Source organism: Eulemur rufifrons, chromosome 12 (assembly GCF_041146395.1).
Source record: "Eulemur rufifrons isolate Redbay chromosome 12, OSU_ERuf_1, whole genome shotgun sequence".
NCBI classification, from domain to species: Eukaryota; Metazoa; Chordata; class Mammalia; order Primates; family Lemuridae; genus Eulemur; species Eulemur rufifrons.
In genome coordinates, this window is record NC_090994.1 from 393,929 (window position 1) to 415,568 (window position 21,640).

General features: G+C 43.1%; 1 protein-coding gene across 1 annotated transcript in view; it reads right to left on the reverse strand.

The window, feature by feature from the left end:
- The window catches only part of CSMD1 (CUB and Sushi multiple domains 1), a 1,254,382-nt gene that overhangs the window by 24,976 nt on the left and 1,207,766 nt on the right, over positions 1-21,640 (reverse strand). Inside the window, exons 52-55 of the mRNA XM_069485062.1 lie at positions 19,304-19,477; positions 8,762-8,935; positions 7,117-7,290; positions 1,808-1,996 (exon numbers count right to left, since the gene is read on the reverse strand). Coding sequence (XP_069341163.1) covers positions 1,808-1,996; positions 7,117-7,290; positions 8,762-8,935; positions 19,304-19,477 — 711 coding nt within the window. The remainder of the gene's footprint in view (positions 1-1,807; positions 1,997-7,116; positions 7,291-8,761; positions 8,936-19,303; positions 19,478-21,640) is intronic.

Here is a 21,640-nt window from a genome sequence, read left to right on the forward strand (position 1 = left end):
ACTGATTTAGTAGCCTGGGGTGATCATATTTGGTAACTAGCAACCCCAAAGCCAGATAACCAGAGAGGTGGATTTAGAAGCCGGAAGGCTTAGCTCATCCTGAGTCAAGTTCGTCTCCACTGTCTGTCTTGCGTGGACACCCACTCATCGGAGAACCAGATGTTACCTACACAGAGTCCTAAACCAGAGCCAACTAGACCTGAAACCATGAAGTGTTGGATAAATGAGAATTTCTGATTGAAATAAAAGAGGAAAAAGGGAACCTTCAGTGAAACAATGTAACAGGAAAAGTAGAGACGGGCGCTCGCTGCTCTGCAGTTTGTGAAAGCAAAGTGCTCCTCCGAGACCCCCGTGTCCCCACATCCTCGGTCATTCCCACCGTGATGACAACTGAGTGGGAACGGAGCCCCCGAGGGAAGCGGGAGTCGGCGCAGACCCCGTTCCTGGAGACCCCCCAGCACATCAGCCTCATTGCCGGAGCTAACGGACTCTCACGTAAGCCGGGAGACGTAAACGTTCTGGGAACGAAAAGACAAAGCCAAGCTAGTGTCTCTGAAAAATCCCCATGTGCGAGACATGGAAAACTGTGATGCCGATGTCACTGGATGAAGGTTATAGGACATGTACAGATGCATTGTTTTGGTCACATACGGCTGAGCGTTTCTTTTGAAAGTCATCATTCTCTTTCTTCATGGAAATTAACTGTATTGTTAAAGTTAAAATTTGAGACAAGTTTCTGTGTAAATCAGAAGGGGTAGGAGGGAAATGTTCTTGGAAGGAAAAGAATTTCCTCTGACAATCCACTCTCCAATGCACTTCCCAGCGCTGGAACTGGAGGAGGAAGGTGGATTAGCACGTGTATGTGTCTGTGTGGACTCAATTCATAACGCTGGTGTCCTTTCCTGCTTCCTTCATGCACCCAAAATGCACACTAAGAACGTAAGATTTTGATTTTAAGGATTGCTTTGTTTCTGCCTGATTTTCAAAAGGCCAAGGAAAGTTAACACCTTTTCCTAAATTTTCGGATCAGACTATGTTCTTAAAAAGATGATTCTCTTTGAGCTAAGACACAATCTGATTTTTCAAGTGAAAGAAAATAAGACAATGGCTATTTGGGTAAAATGATATGTTCTTGCTAATCTACATGCTCTAAGACATACTGACGATAATGTTTCGAGGGGGCCGTGGTGGTGATCTCTACTTTCCTCTGCCCAGGGAGCACCTCCACTCTTCACAGCAGTGCTCCCTCCCCTGACTGAAGATACAGTTCACGAGGATGTTACGATCAAGACGTTGCCTTTCCTTCGCAGTCACTATTGCCTGCACTAGGAGGGCCCCTGAGACCCACATGAGGTCCCTTAGAGTCCTCCACCACTCTGGGCACAGATGCTGGGCCAGCAGATGGGAACCCCACAGCAGAGCCCTCTGCCAAGACTCTGAACTGGGGACACGAGAGACTGGAGCTGAGAGATGGTGTGGAACCAGCCCAGCTGCTGGGGGGCGCGGCAGGCGGTGCTGAGACCAAGGCATCATTGGTCCAAGCGATGTCCAACAACCGAGGTCCATTTCTCTCCGCGGTCAGGTATGTGAACACACCAGTCATGCCTCGTTTAAATTAGTTTAAGCTGTATTTTGGGATTTCGTGCCATCTGACTAAAACTGTCATAAGAACTCACACAAATGGTGGTGAGAGGGGAAGGGAGAATTAAAACTCAGCACCTTTTTGAACAGAGACGTATGGAATCTGTTCTGCTGACGGTGCCCTTGCAGGGCTACACATACAAGAATGTAAACTGACCCCACTCACCCAAACACCTGGGCAAAGAGCGATCCCACAAGCCATCGGCCGTACAGGTTAAGGCCGACGATCCCAGCAGGTAAAACCCCTTCTTGCAGTGGTAGAGGACGGCCATCCCGTACTCAAAACTCTCTGGGAGAGGCTGCTGCCCGTGACGGATGGCGTTTTCCACAAAGCCTGGATCCGAGCAGTTCACCACTGGAAAAGAAAACATTTACACATCATTTAGAAACAGCCACACAGTACAAACAAAGCAGATCAGAAAGGAAGGGAGATTCCTCCTCATTTCTGAAAGTTCATGAAATGTAAACATCGTGGGCCAGACTTATGAAATTCTGCTCCCTTAATAAACTCTACTTATTGTTTTGAGCCAGTTTGCTTCAAAAACTGTCGAGTGGTAGATCAGCGAGGGTAGCAATTTTGACAATATGAAGCTAATTTCCTCTAACTGTTTCCTAATAACATGTTTCTTCAACTTACATTCTAAAATTAGTTTTCCTGGTTACGTTTTTATGTGCTAAAAATGGTAAAATAGAACTCGATGACATTGGTTTAGTTTAAAATACCTTAACTCAGGCGTGATGTTTTAGGATAGCCTGTGGCCTGGTAATTAACTATTCCCCCCACGCACACCTGCAGGCATTAATGCGTCCGTGTGTGGGCCTAAAGCAATTTCTGTTAAGTGATGAATCAACAGAAAAATGACAATTCTTCCATCAACCCTTAATAGATGTATAAGTCAAGCCAGACTCTGATTTAAGCCTCTTCTCCCTTTAGAAACAGCCCGGTGGTGGGACGGTCCTGTGGCGTGCAGGACGTGCTCTGGTTCCGCTGAAAGGCATCCTCCCGGCCTGAATGCCCACCGGCGCCTGCGAGGGGTCAGCAATGTGCTTCTGCAGGTGCAGAGGGAAAGAGAGAGACCCTGACCACGTCACGCCAGCCAATGAAGCAGCTGTTGGAGAGGCCACGCTCTCTGCAGACATTTCTGGCTCAGCAAAGTCCTGTGCATGTGGGTCTCGGGCGGCCACTGCGCCGTGCGGGTCCCAGGAGCTGGAGGCAAGCCCGACCCGAGCTGCACATTTGATTTCTTCTCCACATTAAGGAGGAAGGTGGAGCGCGGAACGGAGGTTTACAGCGTTCCCTTTCAGTGCTGTGCTGCAGAAGAGTGGTCTGTGCTTGTTCAAACACACCTGAGTTTACAGACAAGAGACTCGAGTTCTTTTGATTAAAAAAAAAAAAATGCATGCACACATTCATAGAGTACAGGCAGATATTTTTTAAGGCCCCACAGTGCCTTGCATCTGCAATAAACTTGTAACCCAAACCTCTGAAATAGCAGGAATTACCTAGTTGGAGAAAATCTAATACAGTTGGAAAACTGATTATTTGTGCAGCCTGGGAGACAACCGCACGGGCCGGTCTGGCACGTGGAGCTGCGAGTCAAGCCCAGGACACGGACGAAGCTCCTCAGTGCCAATCCCTGGCCAGGGGCGAGGCCCTTCCTGGGCCCGGATGCTGAGGACGCTTTTGTGTTCGTGCCTAGTTCGGGGACAGGCAAAATATGTGACGCTTTCCACATACAACTGATGCAGGAGGCTGGGATATGGCATTGCTACACTGTTTCTCCACTTTAATTACAAAGGTTGTATTTAAAGGCACTAAATCGCACACTGCATAGGAAAACATATAATTTTCATCCCTTATTGTTTTCTCCTAACATTTTAATTTTCTTAGAAACAATCTTCAAGGTGGTGTAACTGGTAAGGTTTAGAAGGAACTGTTCCAACAAAAATTCTAAATTGATGGACATCATGGAGGTCACAGGAGAGTCTGACCGAGCTTCCCCTGGGGGCTCAGGTGGAAATCAGGCCCTGCGGGGGGAGGCTGGCTTCTCTCAACAGCGCTGTCGGGGCAACGTGGGGAAGGAGGCTGGCACTGGGGGCCCGGTCCACGGGAAAGCACCAGGTGGCTCTGGTGACCGTGGAACCTCACTGTCTGCATGCTCACCACTTTATGATGCAAGGAAGGGAGGGAGGGGGGAAGGAAGGGAGGGAGGGGGGAAGGAAGGGAGAGGGGAAGGGAGGGAGGGAGGGAAAAGTTTCTTCACATTTTCCTGATTTTTTTTTTTTTGCTTAAAGTATGTGTTTAAGTAACTTTTTAGTGTCTACTCCTGTTTCTTTCTTCTCTCTTAATGTCTTTTTTTTTTTTTTTTTTTTTTGAGACAGAGTCTCACTCTGTTGCCCAGGCTAGAGTGAGTGCCGTGGCGTCAGCCTAGCTCACAGCAACCTCAAACTCCTGGGCTTAAGCGATCCTCCTGCCTCAGCCTCCCGAGTAGCTGGGACTACAGGCATGCACCACCATGCCCGGCTAATTTTTTCTATATATATTTTTAGCTGTCCATATAATTTCTTTCTATTTTTAGTAGGGATGGGGTCTCGCTCTTGCTCAGGCTGGTCTCGAACTCCTGAGCTCAAACGATCCGCCCACCTCGGCCTCCCAGAGTGCTAGGATTACAGGCGTGAGCCACCGCGCCCGGCCTTAATGTCTTTGATAGCTTATTAAAAACCTGCTTGTGAACAGAAAACTTTTCTTAAAAACCTGTGTTTTGTAATGTAAAAATAACCAATTTACCAATTTAAATTCTTTGGTGATCAGGAAAAAGGGTAAAAATTAGTTCAATAAAATTTTTAAAAGCTCTTACAATTGATTAAAGTTTTCTATAATATGTTTTTTCAACTTTTCAATAGAAGAAATTACGGAAACTTCAGAGGTCAAAGATAAAGATAACTATAAAATATTCAGTATATTGCACACAATAAACATTATTGGATTTGTTCCCTGACTGGATGAACCAAAATAATAGTAATTAAAAAAAAAAAAAAAAAAAGGATTGCTAGTCACAGAGAAAAAAACAGTAACAAGAAAATTTATGACTATTTTTCAAATATGCAAAGTTATACTATTTTCATCTTTTATCAGTAACTGATAAAGCTGAAATAGCTAAGTTTTAGCTGCAGTTTCTATTTTTAGGTGTGATGAAAGAGCAACGTTACAATTGATTACAGTTATAGTTGACTGCCTGAGAAAATATAAATTTTGAGGGAGAAAACTCAGCTTTACTGAGTGCCCACTGTGTCCCAGCCACTTTGCTAAGCACTGGTTTACTTAGAACTCTCAGAACCCTATGAAAAGGGTATTATTTCCCTGATTACTCATGTAAGAAGACTGTGGTTCTCCTGGTGAAGTTGAGCATTAACTCTAAGACCCTGCAGCTAGAACAAGGTGGCATCGAATGCCAACTCCTATCTGTCTGTTCAACTCCAAAGACCATGTTTCTCTGCTTCGCGATGCTCCCTCTAAGTCCGAGACAGATATTCATACTTTCCCTGTTGGCTACTTACCAAATAGACTATGCACAGCATAAAGGAGGCGAATTGCATGAAATAACACAAGGAAATGGCTCATACAAATAGTCTACGTGATGATATTTAAATGTGGACTGTAGGACCTCTTGCAAGTGTATTTTCCCTCAGCTGATTTTAACTGAGTTGTAAGGCAAAGGTAGAAAGAGCTAACTCTTAACTATCTCTTTGCTCTTCTAATTTCCAAGCTCTGAGTGTAGCTTTCTACCACATTGTACTGACTAAATAAGAAACGGTCTGTATGAGGGGCCTTGCTTGGCAGTTGCACATCAGGCTTAAAGGCATGTAACTTAACTCGTTAAGGTGCTGGAGAGAGAGAACGAAGGAGCTTCCGTGTCTTTGCTCCGAACGACAAGATTCTCCGCACTGGGGAAGAGTTCAGAAGCGACGATGACCCCATTTCTCTGCTCATCCACCTGGAGCGTAGAGACCCCGTGCTATGCCAGGTGCTGAACAAACGAGTCAGTTTCAAGAAACTCTGCGTCCACTGCGTGAACCCGTGGGTTGGATGCGTCTTTTCTAGCAAATGTGGTCTTGTCTTATTTACCGTCTCTCTTTTTTATATTTTAATGTGATCATTTCTCTCCCCTTGTAGATTGTTTTCCATATGGTACATTAACACCAGCAACTGGACTGCCATGTTATTAATAGATACACTATTTCAGATAGACCTGGGTTCTTCTCTTCTGGGAGCAAAACCTTAGATGACACATCGCATCTAAAAGTCCATTTTCCCAATGTCTAGTCCTTCAATGGGCCTCTTACTTCTAACGTTTGGTATGGAGGATACCTGTTCACCTTATGTGCAGGCTACATAGACACTCAACATGTTTCCACTAATAACTGCAGCACCGAATTCATTCTTAAAACACATAAATTGCTGATAAATTTAGAGACGTTAGATTATATAAATTATTGAAGACTTCACTAACAGGAGAAGAACTAAAACATAATAAATGTACATCTATGGATAAAATTGCAACTGTTGGAGATTTCTTGTTTTGGAAATGTAATCAGTGAGTTAACTGGAAATAATAAAAAGTACAAAAGCTTATAACCGACAAGAAAGAAATTAGAATGATTCCTAAAACCAGATATGGCCTTACCCTAAAACTTTAACACAGTCTCATAGGTTATGAAACATTTCTTTAAAAAACAACCTAGAATTCACAAATATTTACAGCAGACCTAGCTCAAAATTGCCATTTCCTTATGCCTAACTTTACTTTTGAAAGTATAACTTGTTAATTAATTGTTTGATAGGAACACACCCCTTGTGAAAAGAGCAAGGATGTACACGGATATGAGCCACTGAAGCATTCACGCACTGCAAGAACAGAAGGCATTCAGGAAGAGAGCACTCACGTTTTTAAATAAATAAATGTCATCTGAGCCGATGCATTTCCCACTTGAGAATTTCAGTGTCATGAAAACACACAAGGACAATGGCACTTAGTCTTTGTGATAAGGTCCCCCTTATCCATTGCAAAGAGGCAATGAATACAAATGCCACCGGGGGAGTTTCATTTGAGTAGAATGCCAGGCACATGAAACCTGAAGTGATTTCCTCCTCCACCGTCAAGTGTCGGAGCTTAAAAAATATGTTTCTCCACTTCATTGTAAAGTAAGCTGATAAGACATGCATGTCCGAGCAAAAACCGCTGTTTTGCACTCAATCAACGGTCAGTTCATCACCTCCCTCGATATAATCAATGTTGATATTCCCGAGAAGAACCCCTGGTTCAGGCTTTAGTGTGTGCCGCCATTCTTGCAGTATTGATCTCCACGACACTCGTGGGCTTTTAACTCACTTCTCACTGAAAGCAGCACACGCAGGAAGAGCGTACCCTGCTGCACTCCCGGAGCACAGGGCTCGCTTCCCCGGTGCTTGCCTACCTCGACACGCGGGCAAAGGGCTGCTCCACTGGCCGTTGCTCCGACACTGGGCCCGGGACGCCCCCTGCAGCAGGTAGCCCGTGTTGCAGGTGAAATTCACGACGTCGTTCAGGTTGAACTCGCTGCCGTTGGTGAGCCCGTGGGCGGGGTTTCCAGGGTGACCACAGGTGATGGCTGTGGAGACAGAAAGCTCCAGGTCGTTGTTCAGCATTAAACAGGTCGGCACGTTCACTGGGGATGATTTACTAATAAACAAGCAGGTATTCTAAATCTACAGATTAAAGGGTTTTCGAGTAATCAGACATTTTACAGAGGGTGTTTCTATCTGGAAGGGAACAGTGGGAGTGAGAATCACAGGCTGAACCTACAGGCTCTTGTTATAATTGCGGAAAATAACCAGCACCTGCCAACTGTACTTTTTTCTCCATCAAAATAGTTATTATTTCTTACTAGAATCATGACAGAATAATACCAACTGATTTAAAAATGAAGCAGTGAAAAACAAAGACAGGCTAAAAATGCTTGCATTAATCACGAGTTTTGAATATTTTCACCCTCATACACTTGAGCTGATTTTGTAAAACTTCCCTTTTGAAACATTATGGGGATTTGCTTGAGGCTTTAAATTTTCCATGTAAAATTATTCCAGTATCAATTTAAACAGCATGAAATTAGCAAAATAACTATGCACATTCAAATGGAATTTCTGTTGACAATTCCTATTGTACGATCCTTTGGGATGTACTGAACTGTCACTATGTCATGCCCCAAATATTAATACCAGCAAGACAGCAGGGAGAGATCCGTCATTGGGCCTTTCAAAAGAAACACATTATGGTCATGAAACTGGTGTTTTCCTCCTCATTTATCTTGTCAACAAGTTTTTTCCTTCTAAGTAAAGCTTTCACCCCTGAACTTGGTCGATTTTCCACAGTGCTGTCATGGACAAGCCCTTTCAACGCCCCAGAGTTGAATCGACATTTCTTTTCCATAATTCACGGGAAAATAAAGGATATATTAGCAAAACAATTGGCTTTAGAGGAATTTTTCAGTAAAGAGATGGTGCTTCTACCCTTAAAAGAGTAGTTGATATTTATCTTTGAAGTCATAGAGTTGGAGGCTGATCATGTCACATAATTTCACCTCTTTCTACTAAAGGTAGGACTTCGTACAAAACTGTGTTCCTGGCGGAGCAGGGCCAGGATGCCAGCACCACTGAGGATTCGGAGAGGAGCTGTGCTTGGGGACGTGCAGAGCTAACCCGCAGACCCGGGCTCCCCGTCTTCATTCACCCTCTGAAAAGTAGTTTCTGTTCCCGCCTAGTTTATACGTGATAAAATCGGGGAAAACGAATCCATGATCTCTTGTCCAGGGGTCCATTTAAAATGAATCAGTGAGCAAAATAAATATGTACGGGAGCCTGAGGTGTTCAAAGGAAACGGAAGGGGAAGAAGATGATAAAAGGGAAACAGTGAATATGTTGGTGATGCTACTCTCTCTCTTTGGACGGGCAAAACTGAGATTTCTCTGTCCCATTTTACTCTGAAGATTCCACCTGTTTCTATTATGACTTTGTAACAACAGCAACAGGAAAAGATAACAAAAGGAACAATCTGGTGAGCCATCCCACCAACCGTTCACTTACGGACACAAACGGGAGTCTGTCCAGACCACTTGTGGTCCTGCAGGCAGATCCTCACCGACGTGCCCACCAGCCGGAAGCCGGGATTGCACTGATACACCACCGTGTCCCGGTAGCTGAAGCCATCCCCGCTAATGTGCCCGTTCACGATGGGGTCTGGGGACCCACAGTGGCCCGCTGGAAACAAAAATAAAACCAGTTAAAAAGGCTGAGAAACACGCCTAGAATGTGTCTAGAAACATGCACCCCCAAACACAACTGATTCATTTTGGGTGACTTCCGGAGCCTGGCACCTCTCCATGGGGAGGTGACTTGGGACCCCGGGCCGCTGCTGTTCTGGGAGCTCTGCTCGGGACTCACTTGACTCGGACAGTCGTGACCAGCTACACTCCTTTTTAAACCTTAGCAAATATTTTTCTCAACTGAGTTTTTAGTAAGTATACATAGTTTGAAGTTGCCCTCTTCTATAAAAGCCTCACAAATAAGTACTCTTAAAGGCCACGGAGGTCTCTGTAAACTTTAGAAACCAGAGGAAAGGTGGACGGCTGTGCTTGGAAATAGCATTTCCAACAGCGACTCTTCTCTGACATGTGGTCATTTCAGTGCTCTGAGAGTTGGTGCTAAGTGGCTAAAGAGAATAGAGGATGTCTTTTAAAAACACTTCATTTCAGCTCTGTGACTGACGGGAAAAAAGAATCAGTAGGATCCCCTTGTATTTTAGCCTCCTAATATGAACAACTGACTTTTTTTCTTCAGCGCGCCTTTCTAATTTGAAACAAAGAGATAGCAATCTGTTTTTTTACTTGTATCACTTTCCAGTCTTCAGTGAATTCCTTTGTAAAACACTCAAATCTTAGACCAATTATAGACTATTCACAAAACTAGAATAGCCACATAATTTCACTTATACCACACTGTTTAACCCAAATCTCAACAATAATATGTCAAAATGTTGTCTAACAGAAAACTGTTCTAGGTGGAATTTGAACTAAATGAAATCTGAGCTCTATGTCAAAATTGAGATTGTATTATTCTGTGATAACATTGTGCTACAACCCTTTGCATGCGAGTTTTCTTTTTTTAGTATCCTCCATGCAGCCCTGGTTTTGAGTCACAGATGCAACACCCAAAAGGCATCTCTCTGCATTTGCCATCAGGTGGAGGTATGATCACATGCATGCGTCTGCCCAGGATGGGACGCTATCCCATCCGCTCATGGGATACTTGTTGAAATTAATAGAAACAAAGTAACTTCACCGCTTGACGTTATGTCTTTTACATTTCTCCACAGACATTATCTTCTATTCCACTATCATGTGGTTGGAAATAATTTAACGATGATTTGCTATGGGCCTGAAATGTTCTTGGGGCTAAGGATTAAATGGAGAATAAGACACAATCACAGAGAGTGAAAAAAAAGGATGAGCAGATATAATACATAGAGTCCTGCGGGTGTGTGGACCTCGTGTGCCAGGGACACGAAGCCACACCGAAGGCCAGAAACTCCTACCGAAATAGGTGACATTTATGGTCTGAAGGATGAACATGTGTCAGCCAGGAAAAGGTGACAGAAAGGCAGCCTAGTCACAGAAATTAGAAATTTAATTTACTTTGTAAAGTCTCTGTTAAACAGGAAGACTGTAGAGTTGTATGATCAGATTGTACTTTACTAGAGAGTGGCCACTGTAATCCTTTGCAGTTTGCAACATGGTACATATCTGGCTACCACAGTTTGCAACATTGTACCTATCTGGCCACCCTATCCAGCCGTTTAGAGGTATTTAGTTGTTACAGTTACACTGAGTGTGAACAGTAGCAAAGAAGGGTAAGCAACTCTTAACTGAAAAAAAGAAAAAAGAAAAGGAAAGGAAATCGGGTTAGCGGAGCCCTGCACACTTCAAAACCAAATACCAACTAAATAAAATAAAGTAACATGATTATTTTCTAGACCTTATACCATGATGCCAGACCCCAAAGTTTTTGTTTTCTCTTGGTTTTATGGATTTGTTTACTTAACTTCATTGACATTTGGCTTAAGCCCAAACAAAGATCACTAATTGTTTCCCATGGGCAATTGTGTAGCAACAATAATCACACTCAGAAAAATCACAAAATCTGAATTTCTTGAGAGTGTTCATCAGAAATTTCCCATTAAAATGTGGAAAGAGAACCTTGGAGTGAAAGCACGTGGCCTGTGTTGCTTTTATATCAATCCTGCTCACAAATTTATAGTAACCTGAACCTGAAAGAACGGATGAGCAAATGGCTACAAAGGTAGGAAAGAATGCTACAAAATTGTAACTTCGTGTGATTTGTAATTCAACGCATATACATAGATAGATACAGATCCCCCCTAAAGGAACTGCTAAATTTTCCTTTGCATTCAAGCATGGATTAACAATTCTATCACTATCACACTTCTAGAATTTTACATTTTAATTCTTTATTTTCTCCATGCTGAAGGCAGGTATTACTGTGGAACGGATAATTCACCAATGGCATAAAACTGTTTTGGAGGGAATAAGTAGTAGAAGCAAGAATTCAGTGGTCTTCTCAAGTGATTATATTTATCTTACATATTACACCACAAAAATATGATGGCCTTTTACTCAAACAAGGGAGTAAGAATACTGTGAGATTCAAAACAGGTGAAGGTTTATAGGCCCCCTTAGTAGAATGGGTGGGTCCCAGGAATTTGCATGTCTTACCTGGTGTGCAAAGTTACTCCATTATACCATAAGCTTTGAAAATCACTGGTGTTTAAGTTTTCTCTATTCTATATATAACAAAAGCTGTGTTGTTATTTGCAATTATAAACTGCTACTTTATTTTGGCTAGAATGCCCCAAATAGAAAAAGAGAATGTCTTTTAACAATCTTTCTCTGAAAGACAAAAGGTTAGAAGGAAATAAAATCTGCCAAATGAATTTCACCCCAATACAGAGACTGGTAGAAAGATGGACAGAATGCTGAGTTGACTTTCATAGCAAGGAAGCCAAGCCCGGTGGTATGCCACAAGCAAAATGCCACGGAAGAAGGTGCCAGAAGGGAGAAATGCCTCTTTTCTTGATTGGCCAGGGTTTTCCTGCAAACTGCACTTTTGAGGGAGAACTCAGGAGGGCAGAAAGTGGCCAAGCTCCCTCTGCGAGCCCAGGTTGGTCTGAAGTCCAACAGGGGGTGGACACGGAGGAACCGCTCAGTCCGTTAACACCTGCACAGCGTGGTCAGGGCTCCGACCACGGGAGGCAACATTCCCGCAATTTACAGAGGTTAACACAGGACAGCCGGGATCTCAGCCCAGCACCCTCTCCAGGCCTTCGTTTCTGGGTTTCCGTCTAAATCCCACTGCACAGATGTTTTAGTATAACATTGTAAAACTTCTGAGAGAACAAAAGCTTGTTTTGTTTGTTTCTAGTAGAGTGAATATCCTGTAAACTAGTTCTTGACTTTGGTCCAGTTCCCTCAGTCTTGCACCCTGCAGCCCTGGCAAGAATTCTGCCTATTCTTTCTGGAATGTGGCCCTATGAAGTCACCTTTTAGAGGAGGGAGCTCATTGACGGTCAGGATTTGGGCAGTGTTCAGATTAGTTTTCCCTGTGGTTTGGCACCACAGTTTTTGGTACTGCAATGAGTCTCACTGTCTGAAACCCAGCAACACTACACTGATTTTCAGTGGTGACTTTCTGAGTGACGGAGAAGGTGTCTTGGACACAGAAAGAGATCAGAGCCGTTAGTCAGTGGATTTACCTTAACGTCATAATAAATGCAGAGTGAACACCTCAAAGGTAAGTAAAGCAGGTTAGAGCCTCTGACAAGTTCTGTAGACCTGTGTAGTTTTAGAAATGGTTTCTGTGATTTGGAAATTTAATAAAGTTGCATCTTTTCACTTGTTTCACAGAAACCTTTGTACCAGTGGAAATGTCGGGCACAATGTCTCCCACATTACAGGACAGACCTGGAACCCTCTTTCCTCTGAGTGGAATCAGTGCTTTCGATAGAAGCCACAGGGCTGGGCCTCTGTCCTCTCACAGGGCGCACACACACACACACACACACACTTCCCCCTTAGAGTTGGCTACTTGAAGGTCACCTTTTAAATGTGCCAGTATCAGTACAAATACAAAATGTTGGTCTGGGGATTAGAGCTGAATCCATTTTTAGAAAATCTATAAACCAGATAGTCAACCCTAGTATTTGCGTTGTGATTTTTGGTGCTTATTGCTGAAAATAAAATACTGAGCATTGCAAATATCCTGTACCTGCTGCAGAATTAGAAATGCAATGTGCTATATTCTATTCATTCTGCGCAGTAACACAGTCTTTGAGCTAAAGTCAGGGTTATTTGGGCAGTGGATTCCAAAGCCAATTTACAAACTCTCCTTGAGTTTTAATAAATGGTCATAAAATGTCAGGTGGATCAGATCTACTTACATGCAGGAAAAGCTATTCTTAGCATTAAACATCAGTGGACATATTTAAATCTCTAGACCTGTACATGTTAAAGAAACACATTGGAACACTCACAGATGAGACTTCTTTTCCCCTCCAAGTGTGATTTCTATGGGCAATGCTGAGGGCCTTTGCCTATGATGCAGAAACATGTGGTATTGTCTGAAAGCTCGTGGAATCCCTGCAAGGGTCTGGGAGTGTGAGCCTTGATCAGCTACACACACTCTGTGCTGCCAGTGACAACATCCAACAAGGCCCAACTCCGCTGCCACAAAGTGCATTTTTGAATCAAATCTCTGTTTCACACATTTTAGTCAATGATGATTATTTTAAGCCATATTTGATAAAAAGAAACATTCAAACCAGTACTATGATTTAGACTGTCTTTGAGGCTTTCAGAAATCTTTTACCTATTGCTTTTGTACCTAGCTCCCCAACATGTCATGTCACACCTCTACCCCTGTGCATAAACTGCCCCATTGGCCTGAAGTTTCCCCCTGTCTGTAAAACGTCTGTCTCTCAAAACACGTCTCAAACCTACCCTGTGTACAGTCTTCCACAAACACCGAAGAAATAACTGCTCCTTTATACACAACACAAATATCTCCCTTGTTTAGGTGTTCCCTATAATAGGAGAACCTATCTTCAGTACCACCTACTGAAAATACTTAGTCTTCCAGTTTTGCTTTGTTTTTTTTTTTTTTTTTTTTTTTTTTTTTTGAGACAGAGTCTCACTCTGTTGCCCAGGCTAGAGTGAGTGCCGTGGCGTCAGCCTAGCTCACAGCAACCTCAAACTCCTGAGCTCAAGGGATCCTCCTGTCTCAGCCTCCCGAGTAGCTGGGACTACAGGCATGTGCCACCATGCCCGGCTAATTTTTTCTATATATATTTTTAGCTGTCCATATAATTTCTTTCTATTTTTAGTAGAGATGGGGTCTTGCTCTTGCTCAGGCTGGTCTCGAACTCCTGAGCTCAAACGATCCGCCCACCTCGGCCTCCCAGAGTGCTAGGATTACAGGCGTGAGCCACCGCGCCCGGCCTGTTTTGTTTAGAATTTAGCAGATAGCCTTATAATTTTTCTCACCTGTTTATCTCCACTATTTGTGAGTTCTGAGCGTGGCATCATGTTCTATAGAACGAGATTCCGCTCAGCTCCTGACCTAGACCAGGTGTCCGTGATAGCAGATCGACTCTTTCCCGCATGCAGTGGCCCCGTCAGTCCAGGCTCCCGCGGCCACGAGGAAGCAGTTCTGCTCCAGAACACGCCTAGCGCAGGCAAATCGGTCTCGCTGTGGCGTCAAGACCACCCCGCGTCATTCCACATCTGTGCCCCTGCCAGGGTCTGCGGCTCTGTTTCTAGAATAACTTTATTCTTTTCCTGTTTGCAGGAATTCTACCCGTGCTCAAAGGGGCTTCCTGCGTCTCCCATCCTGCAACCGTCTCTCAGTCTTGCCCACCCTCACCGGGTCGCTGAAGTACTTTGTTGCATCTCCCTTTTGCCAGTCATTATCGCCAAGGTTTTATTAAAGCTACTTGGAATTTACCTTATTTATTCCGTAGAGTATAAATTCCATAAAAAGAAGAACCATGTATAACTAATTTTCCATGCAACACAATAGTTCTCCAGGAACTAAAAGACTACCAGTAGATATTCTATATTCAGAAATACAGATATAAACACTTAGGACTGAGATTTTGCTACATGTATTCCCTAGACACTGACAGTGTATTTGCAAGATGTGAGGATCGGCAGTGGGTGTCTCCCTGACACACAGCACGTATTTCACCCTGGAGATTGTACAGCAAAGACCAAACAGGGAGGGTTCATCTTCCCACTCTAAACCATCTTTCTGCTGTACTATAAACTTATCTTAGTCAATTGTTTTAGTAAACATTTTTATGTGGATCTCTCAAAAAACACCAGGCATTTAAAGAATACATTTCAATTTTATTCTCTAAGAACTATGAAGAATGATCTAAAAATATTATTTTGAGTCACGTCATCTAGCTCTTTTGGCCGTTTGAATGTCACCAGAACGTTATATCTACAAAAAGAATTCATCTCCTCATAGGTCATGACAGTGCAGCAAATGCAAACTTATTTCAAATGGCAACAAAACAATCCAATGGAAAAAAGATAATGCCCTTTATGCGGGAAACGTCTATCACTAACGTCTTGAATACTACAGATTAAAGAGGTAACAGAATGGGGAAGATAATAGGTACCTCTGTGCTGAAAAGTCTAAATGAGGTGACTTATCAAAAGATTCATGTAGGTTCTCCAACAGGGGGTACAGATTACAAACCTGTAACCTCTCTCTCCTCTGTGTTTTCTCTGTTGGTTCAAGCAAACTACCACAGGGAAGATAAACAGAAGAAAATAATTAAGTAAGAATGAGGACGACAAAACTCCCCTGATGGATTAGAAGGTGCCTGAGAGAGCAGATAGGGGCCAGTGTTCTCAGGAGAGACCTGTAGCATTCCAGAGCACAGATGGTGAAGGAGAACAAGCCCTCGGTAATTTACAGAGCCCTGGGAGACCCCAGCGATAACATAGGAACGATAGCATTGATGAAGGGTGGGCTCAGTTTTATAAGAATCTACTCTGATGTGCAGAGGCACTACTTTGCCTGAAATTCAGCTACACGTGTTTACACACATACTCCATCCTCTCTCAAAGATTCTGCTTAGAATCAGACTGGCGACCTCAAGCACAGGGTAAATTCAGTTCCTGAATACTGGGCATAGAGAATTATCCTTCCTCTCCTAACCTGTAGCCCTCAACAGCTGATGTTCATAGACTCAGCCTGTGGGAGTGCTGTGCGCTCCTGTGCGTGGCCGTTTCGGCTGCAATGATCAAGGATTCCAGCATGTTCTCCCATGGTGGAAATCACTGGAAACAGAGTACCAGAAACATGATCCACGTTCCACGTGAAACAGAGGCACAATCTCAGAAAACAGCCTTCTTTCTAGTGGTCCTAAAAATAAACAAGATACTGCACCCACAGTTTGGAACAATGTCTTTGCCAAGGGATCTTGCTTTATGATGGAAAACACAGAAAACCCAGGCTAATCCAGCCCAGAGCCCGGGGAACTTTACCCAAAGAACTACCACTGGGCTCTGCCTTCTGCATAAGTCTCCATTGCATTGCTGGACAGAACTACTATTTTAAAAAATACATAAAAAAGGGGAAGTATTTCTTATATTGAGTCCAAAAGCTATTTTTTTTTTCCTGTACACAGTAACTGCTATTACAAATCAACAAATGAAAATAGTTACTGCCGATGTCAGCACCAACCCTAGTCCTTGCCCTTGGAGGAGGTATGGCATTAATTTTATTTTTTGTTTCTTTTTCTTCTACCCACAGATTCATTATTAAGACTTAAATCTCAGCACAGGTTTCATGGAGACTCTGACCATCCAGCAGGGCTGGATTGACATAGAAGACGATTTTTCACAACTGGTTTATTCCATCTTTCACCTAATAGCATTTTAAACATTTGAAAATAGCCATCGATAACTTCCTAACTCTTCTTTCAGCCAAACCAATATCAAACTTTCCCATTCCTCAGAGATCGTGGTCACCAGATCTTTCACCACAGATACATATTGATTTCTCATAGCCCACTGGAACTATTTTACAGAACTGAAATCGTGATTCTGGATACGGGGCGCTTGGGCCAACAGAGGATGGATATATGTCACTAGCAAGACTCGGACAAAGTCAGCTTCAGACCATACGGCAGCCTCCTCTTGTCCCAAATACTCAATTTCTTCACTTTTATGCTTATGATTTCAGGATTTTCTTCTCATCATACACATTTGAAGTTAGTTTTTTTTTTTTTTTTCTACCTTGAGGGAAATTTTACATTAACTCCTATTATTTTCTTATGTATTTGGCCTATCATTAAAATTCAAGTTCCTGAATCTGTCATTGAATGTTACATTCACTCTTTTGACTAGTAGCATCATCATGCCCTCATCAAAGATATGAATAAAGACTGAAGATCCAGAAACACAGTTTCTAAAGAGCATTCCTAAACACCCATCTCACGGCTACATCAAACAAAAACACGGGTCCACACTCGCATGTTGTCCTGTGAAACCATGAACACACATGCCCAAAGTTACTACAAAGAGGATGTTGAGTATCTGCTCTGCACATCACCAAGTTAAGCCATGGTTTTTCACAGCTAACTTCTTTTCTAATTGTGTGAAAAGTCACACTAGATATCTGTCTAACTCTAGAGTACTTCCCTTTAATAATGTCCCAAAAAGAACATTGCCAACGACTCAGCAGTATCTTTCTGAGCCCCCTCAGCTGGCTCTGATACCGTTCTAACTAGGAGGCTCAATTTCAGTAGACATTCTGAAGTTCTCTTTAATAAGTTTATCATTCTGCGGGGCTAGTTTTTGATGAAAAAAAAAAAAAAAACTCCAAACAACAGGTTATAACCTTTGTGCTGCCGTAATAGTGCTTCTTAGCAGGAAAGACAGGACAGAGGAGGACGCTGAGGTCCTTCTTTTGCTTTGTTTCTGTCACCCGTGGTTTTAGTACCAACCTCAGTGCGTGAATTTGGTTCTTACTTCAAACATAATTTACAAGGCATTTTATGGTCCTGAACATTTTACATTGTTCCCAGCTCATGGTGGATTTGTCCTTCACTACACTGTCCTTAAAACTATATTTCCTCTTTTAAACTTGTCTTGGGACTGGCGATCTGCTTGCAAATTGAATTTCTTGCAGAAAACCTGGTGTGCACTGTGTCTGTCTGGGTGACTCCCCATCTCGTCCTCACTGGGGTGATTTCTTTCTGAAAGTCATAGTTTACACATAGTCACATAAGTGTAAGTTGTTATTAATTCTCATCCTTACAATTACTACCAGACATGTAAGTGTCTTTGGTCACTCAGTTCCCTTCTACAGGGACAAGTCCCACTGAAGTTGACACAGAGGATCCAGTCCACACCAAAGCTGCCTACGGGGGGAGCTCTCCTCTGGGGCTGACCAGGTGCATAAGAACATTTAGGATTGTGTAAAAAACCTCAGAAGCACGTGTGACCCGCTACATGAGGTACCACATACATTCCCAGGAAATCTCATAGTCGGCTGAACACTGCAATGACTACATCCAACAACAAGATATGTGTGGGTGTGTGTGTTCAGTAATATATAATGTATTAAATACATTAATAATAAAATTACATATATATAAACAGAGAGAGTATTAAAGTAGCATTCGTATAAGTACTACATTTCATGTATACATGTGAGAACATTTTTAGTGGTTGGTTTTCTTGAAGTTTACAACTATAAGCCTCTTTCTTCAAATTCTCCCAAATAAAAAGAACAGGCTTTATTATTCAAATTTCCCTGGTCCTGGCTTAGTTCCTAAAGTGCTCCTAGCTCATGAAGATTCCGAAGATTAAACCCTCCAGCTTCTATGGCCTTGTATGATTACAAAGTTACAGAAAATCACAGAGAAGATTCCAAAGGACTTTAGCCAGTCAAGGTATTTCATGAATGACCAGGAGCCCCGTTAGTAACTGCAATCTGTTAAACCACTTATTTAAGAATTTTCATGCATTTCTTCAAAACATTCTCCAACTCATTTTTTAAAATATCATGCAGAATAATTTAATCTTTGAGAAAAAGAAGGCCAAATTATTGCAGGCATATTCCTTTTTAAATAATTTAGCGTGCTTACATTGATTTTGATTAATACTACTTTAATTTGCTGACATATTTAAATTTTTAAATAGATAAAATGTATAATATTTTTGAAATTCACTTTTGCATGACTCAAAATCGCGATGGCATTTGAGTATAATTATGTTTTCTGCATTCTGTAAAAGAGTCTTTATGTCACTTATGGCAACATGTGACCTTTATTTATTGCTCAGATTACAAATAAAATCCCTTTAGGTGCTCAGAGAAGATGTCACGTTGTGAATTGCTGCTTTAAGACCCCAGACAGGATTCAGTAACACTCTATCACAACATTTATAGCAACAAGTTGTATGTGTTACCAGCCGTCATCTATTTTTAAAGTTTTATTTGAATTTAAACAAGTGTGAGAATAATAGATTAACTTACCCAGACATCGAGTTTCGGCCCCGCTCCAGAGCCCGTTTGCCAAGCACTCTCTGACGTGAGAGCCCACGAGGGTGTAGCCCGTGTTGCACGTAAAGATAGCTGTGGCCCCATAGACGGTCAGCGTCCCGATCTTGTTACCGTTTGGGGGGAAAGACAGGCTTCCACAGGAGATCACTAGAAGGGAAAAAAAAAATAAAGTGAACATGATTTCAGATTTCAATAACTGTAGATTACTCTGGTCCTTAAAAAAAAAAAAAGCCAGTCTTTAGTCTTAATTTTCATCAGAAACGTGGACCAGGGCTGTCTGCTCAGGGCTGGGCAGACCAGTCATCCAGGGAGCTTAATGTGCCTTCTCTCCAATGCTTTCAGTGAAAACTTAAAAGCTTAGAGTGGGTTCCAAGGTATCTAGATCCCTTCAATTACCTATTATTTTATCTTCATCCTCACAAGTGGCTAAACCTTTCCTGAAAAAATACACAGCACACAAACTCATTCACCTATGAGCATGTCCGTCGCATAAGTTGGCAATCATCTGTCTGCTTTTCTGTCCGTATGGACCCCAAGGACGATGTCATCGCAGTGAACGCCTCCGTGAGCCCATTAGACACGAGGGATGTGAACTGTCTACGCCAGAATCAATCAGCCGGGACAGAGTAAGCGGCACTGAAACCTAGGACTCCGGCCGCGGTGGTCGTGTTGAGCTGCTTTGTTCTTCAGTCGTTTGCGTAAGTTGCTGCTCTAACACGGCGCAGGCCACGTAGGACTCGTGGAGCCGTTCAGAAAATTAAAAACTGCATGTACGAGCTAGATGTTAAGTGGCCGCGGGCGTGGTGACCCCGCACCCCACGTCCACACCTGCTGTCCCAGCACAACTGTCGCTCACGTGCACGCCCACCCACCAACGTGCTCCAGTTGGAAGGACAGACTCACGGGCACCCTGCTGTGTGTCCTTCTTACGCCACTCGAATCTCTGCACTTCAGATCCACAAACGCCTCGGCACAGAACACCGTGGCCTCTCAGAGAAGGAAGGAAGCCACACAGCCACCGGGCGCAGCCTCTCAGCAGAGGCTCACGTGTGTTTTAAATTTTGACTCTTTTATGTATTTTTTTTTAATTTCAGAATGTCACGGGGGGACAGGTAAGAATGAAAGTGTTAGGCCGGGCGCGGTGGCTCACGCCTGTCATCCCAGCACTCTGGGAGGCCGAGGCGGGTGGATCCTTTGAGCTCAGGAGTTCGAGACCAGCCTGAGCAAGAGCGAGACCCAGTCTCTACTAAAAATAGAAAGACATTATCTGGCCAACTAAAATATATATAGAAAAAAAATTAGCCAGCCATGGTGGCGCATGCCTGCAGTCCAAGCTACTCGGGAGGCTGAGGCACGAGGATTGCTTAAGCCCAGGAGTTTGAGGTTGCTGTGAGCTGGGCTGATGCCACGGCACTCTAGCCCAGGCAACAGAGTGAGACTCTGTCTCAAAAAAAAAAAAAAAAGAAAGAAAGAAAGAAAGTGTTAGGAAAAGTATTCGGAGTGGAGTGTGAAGAACTCCATGAGTTCTGATTTGCTCAGCGCTCAGGGCAAAGCCAAAACCCGAGTCCTGGTTAATAGTGAACTGACAGGAGCCAATGAAACACGGTGATGCAAACTCGGGTTCTGCGGTCGGCTCCCCGGGGCCAAGCCTGGTTCTCCAGGTACCAGCTACGTGAGTCGGGCCGACTTCCCAAACACCGCAGGGCCCTGCTATGGGTGGACAGTGGCGGCTACCACGTGGGGTTGTACTTGGGCTAGAAGGGAGGACGATGTAAGTGCTTCAAGCCATTTGCACATAATCCAGCTCTATCAGGATTAGTAATAAATCAGAACCTATTTAATACATTGAATAAAAAGTGCAAAAATCTTCAAAGGTAAGTGAAGAAAACATTTTATGTATGTGCCACTGAGATCGTCCCTTTTAATTGGGCTGATGTCACTCTACGACGGGCAACCCAGGCTCAACTTAAAAGGCCAGACAGACACAGCCAGGCCGGGTTCCCGGGGTTGCTGCTCAGCAGAGGTTTGGAAGTTCAACCTGAGAGCACGTCACGATCAGAACATTAATGTCACTGAAAAAGCCTCCGTGATTTGTTAGTTTTGGGAATTGTTAAACGATTAGAGTGTCATATCGTATGCTTTTGGTAATATTGCTAACATGTTTGCTGCACCAAATGTCAATGAATTCGAGCAGGATTTAGATTTTTACGATTTGTCATGAACTTTTCATTAAGCCTTTTTCCAAACATAGCGTGAACTTCACCTTGAACCATGATATTTAAAGATCCATTTGTAGCCATTTAAGATAAT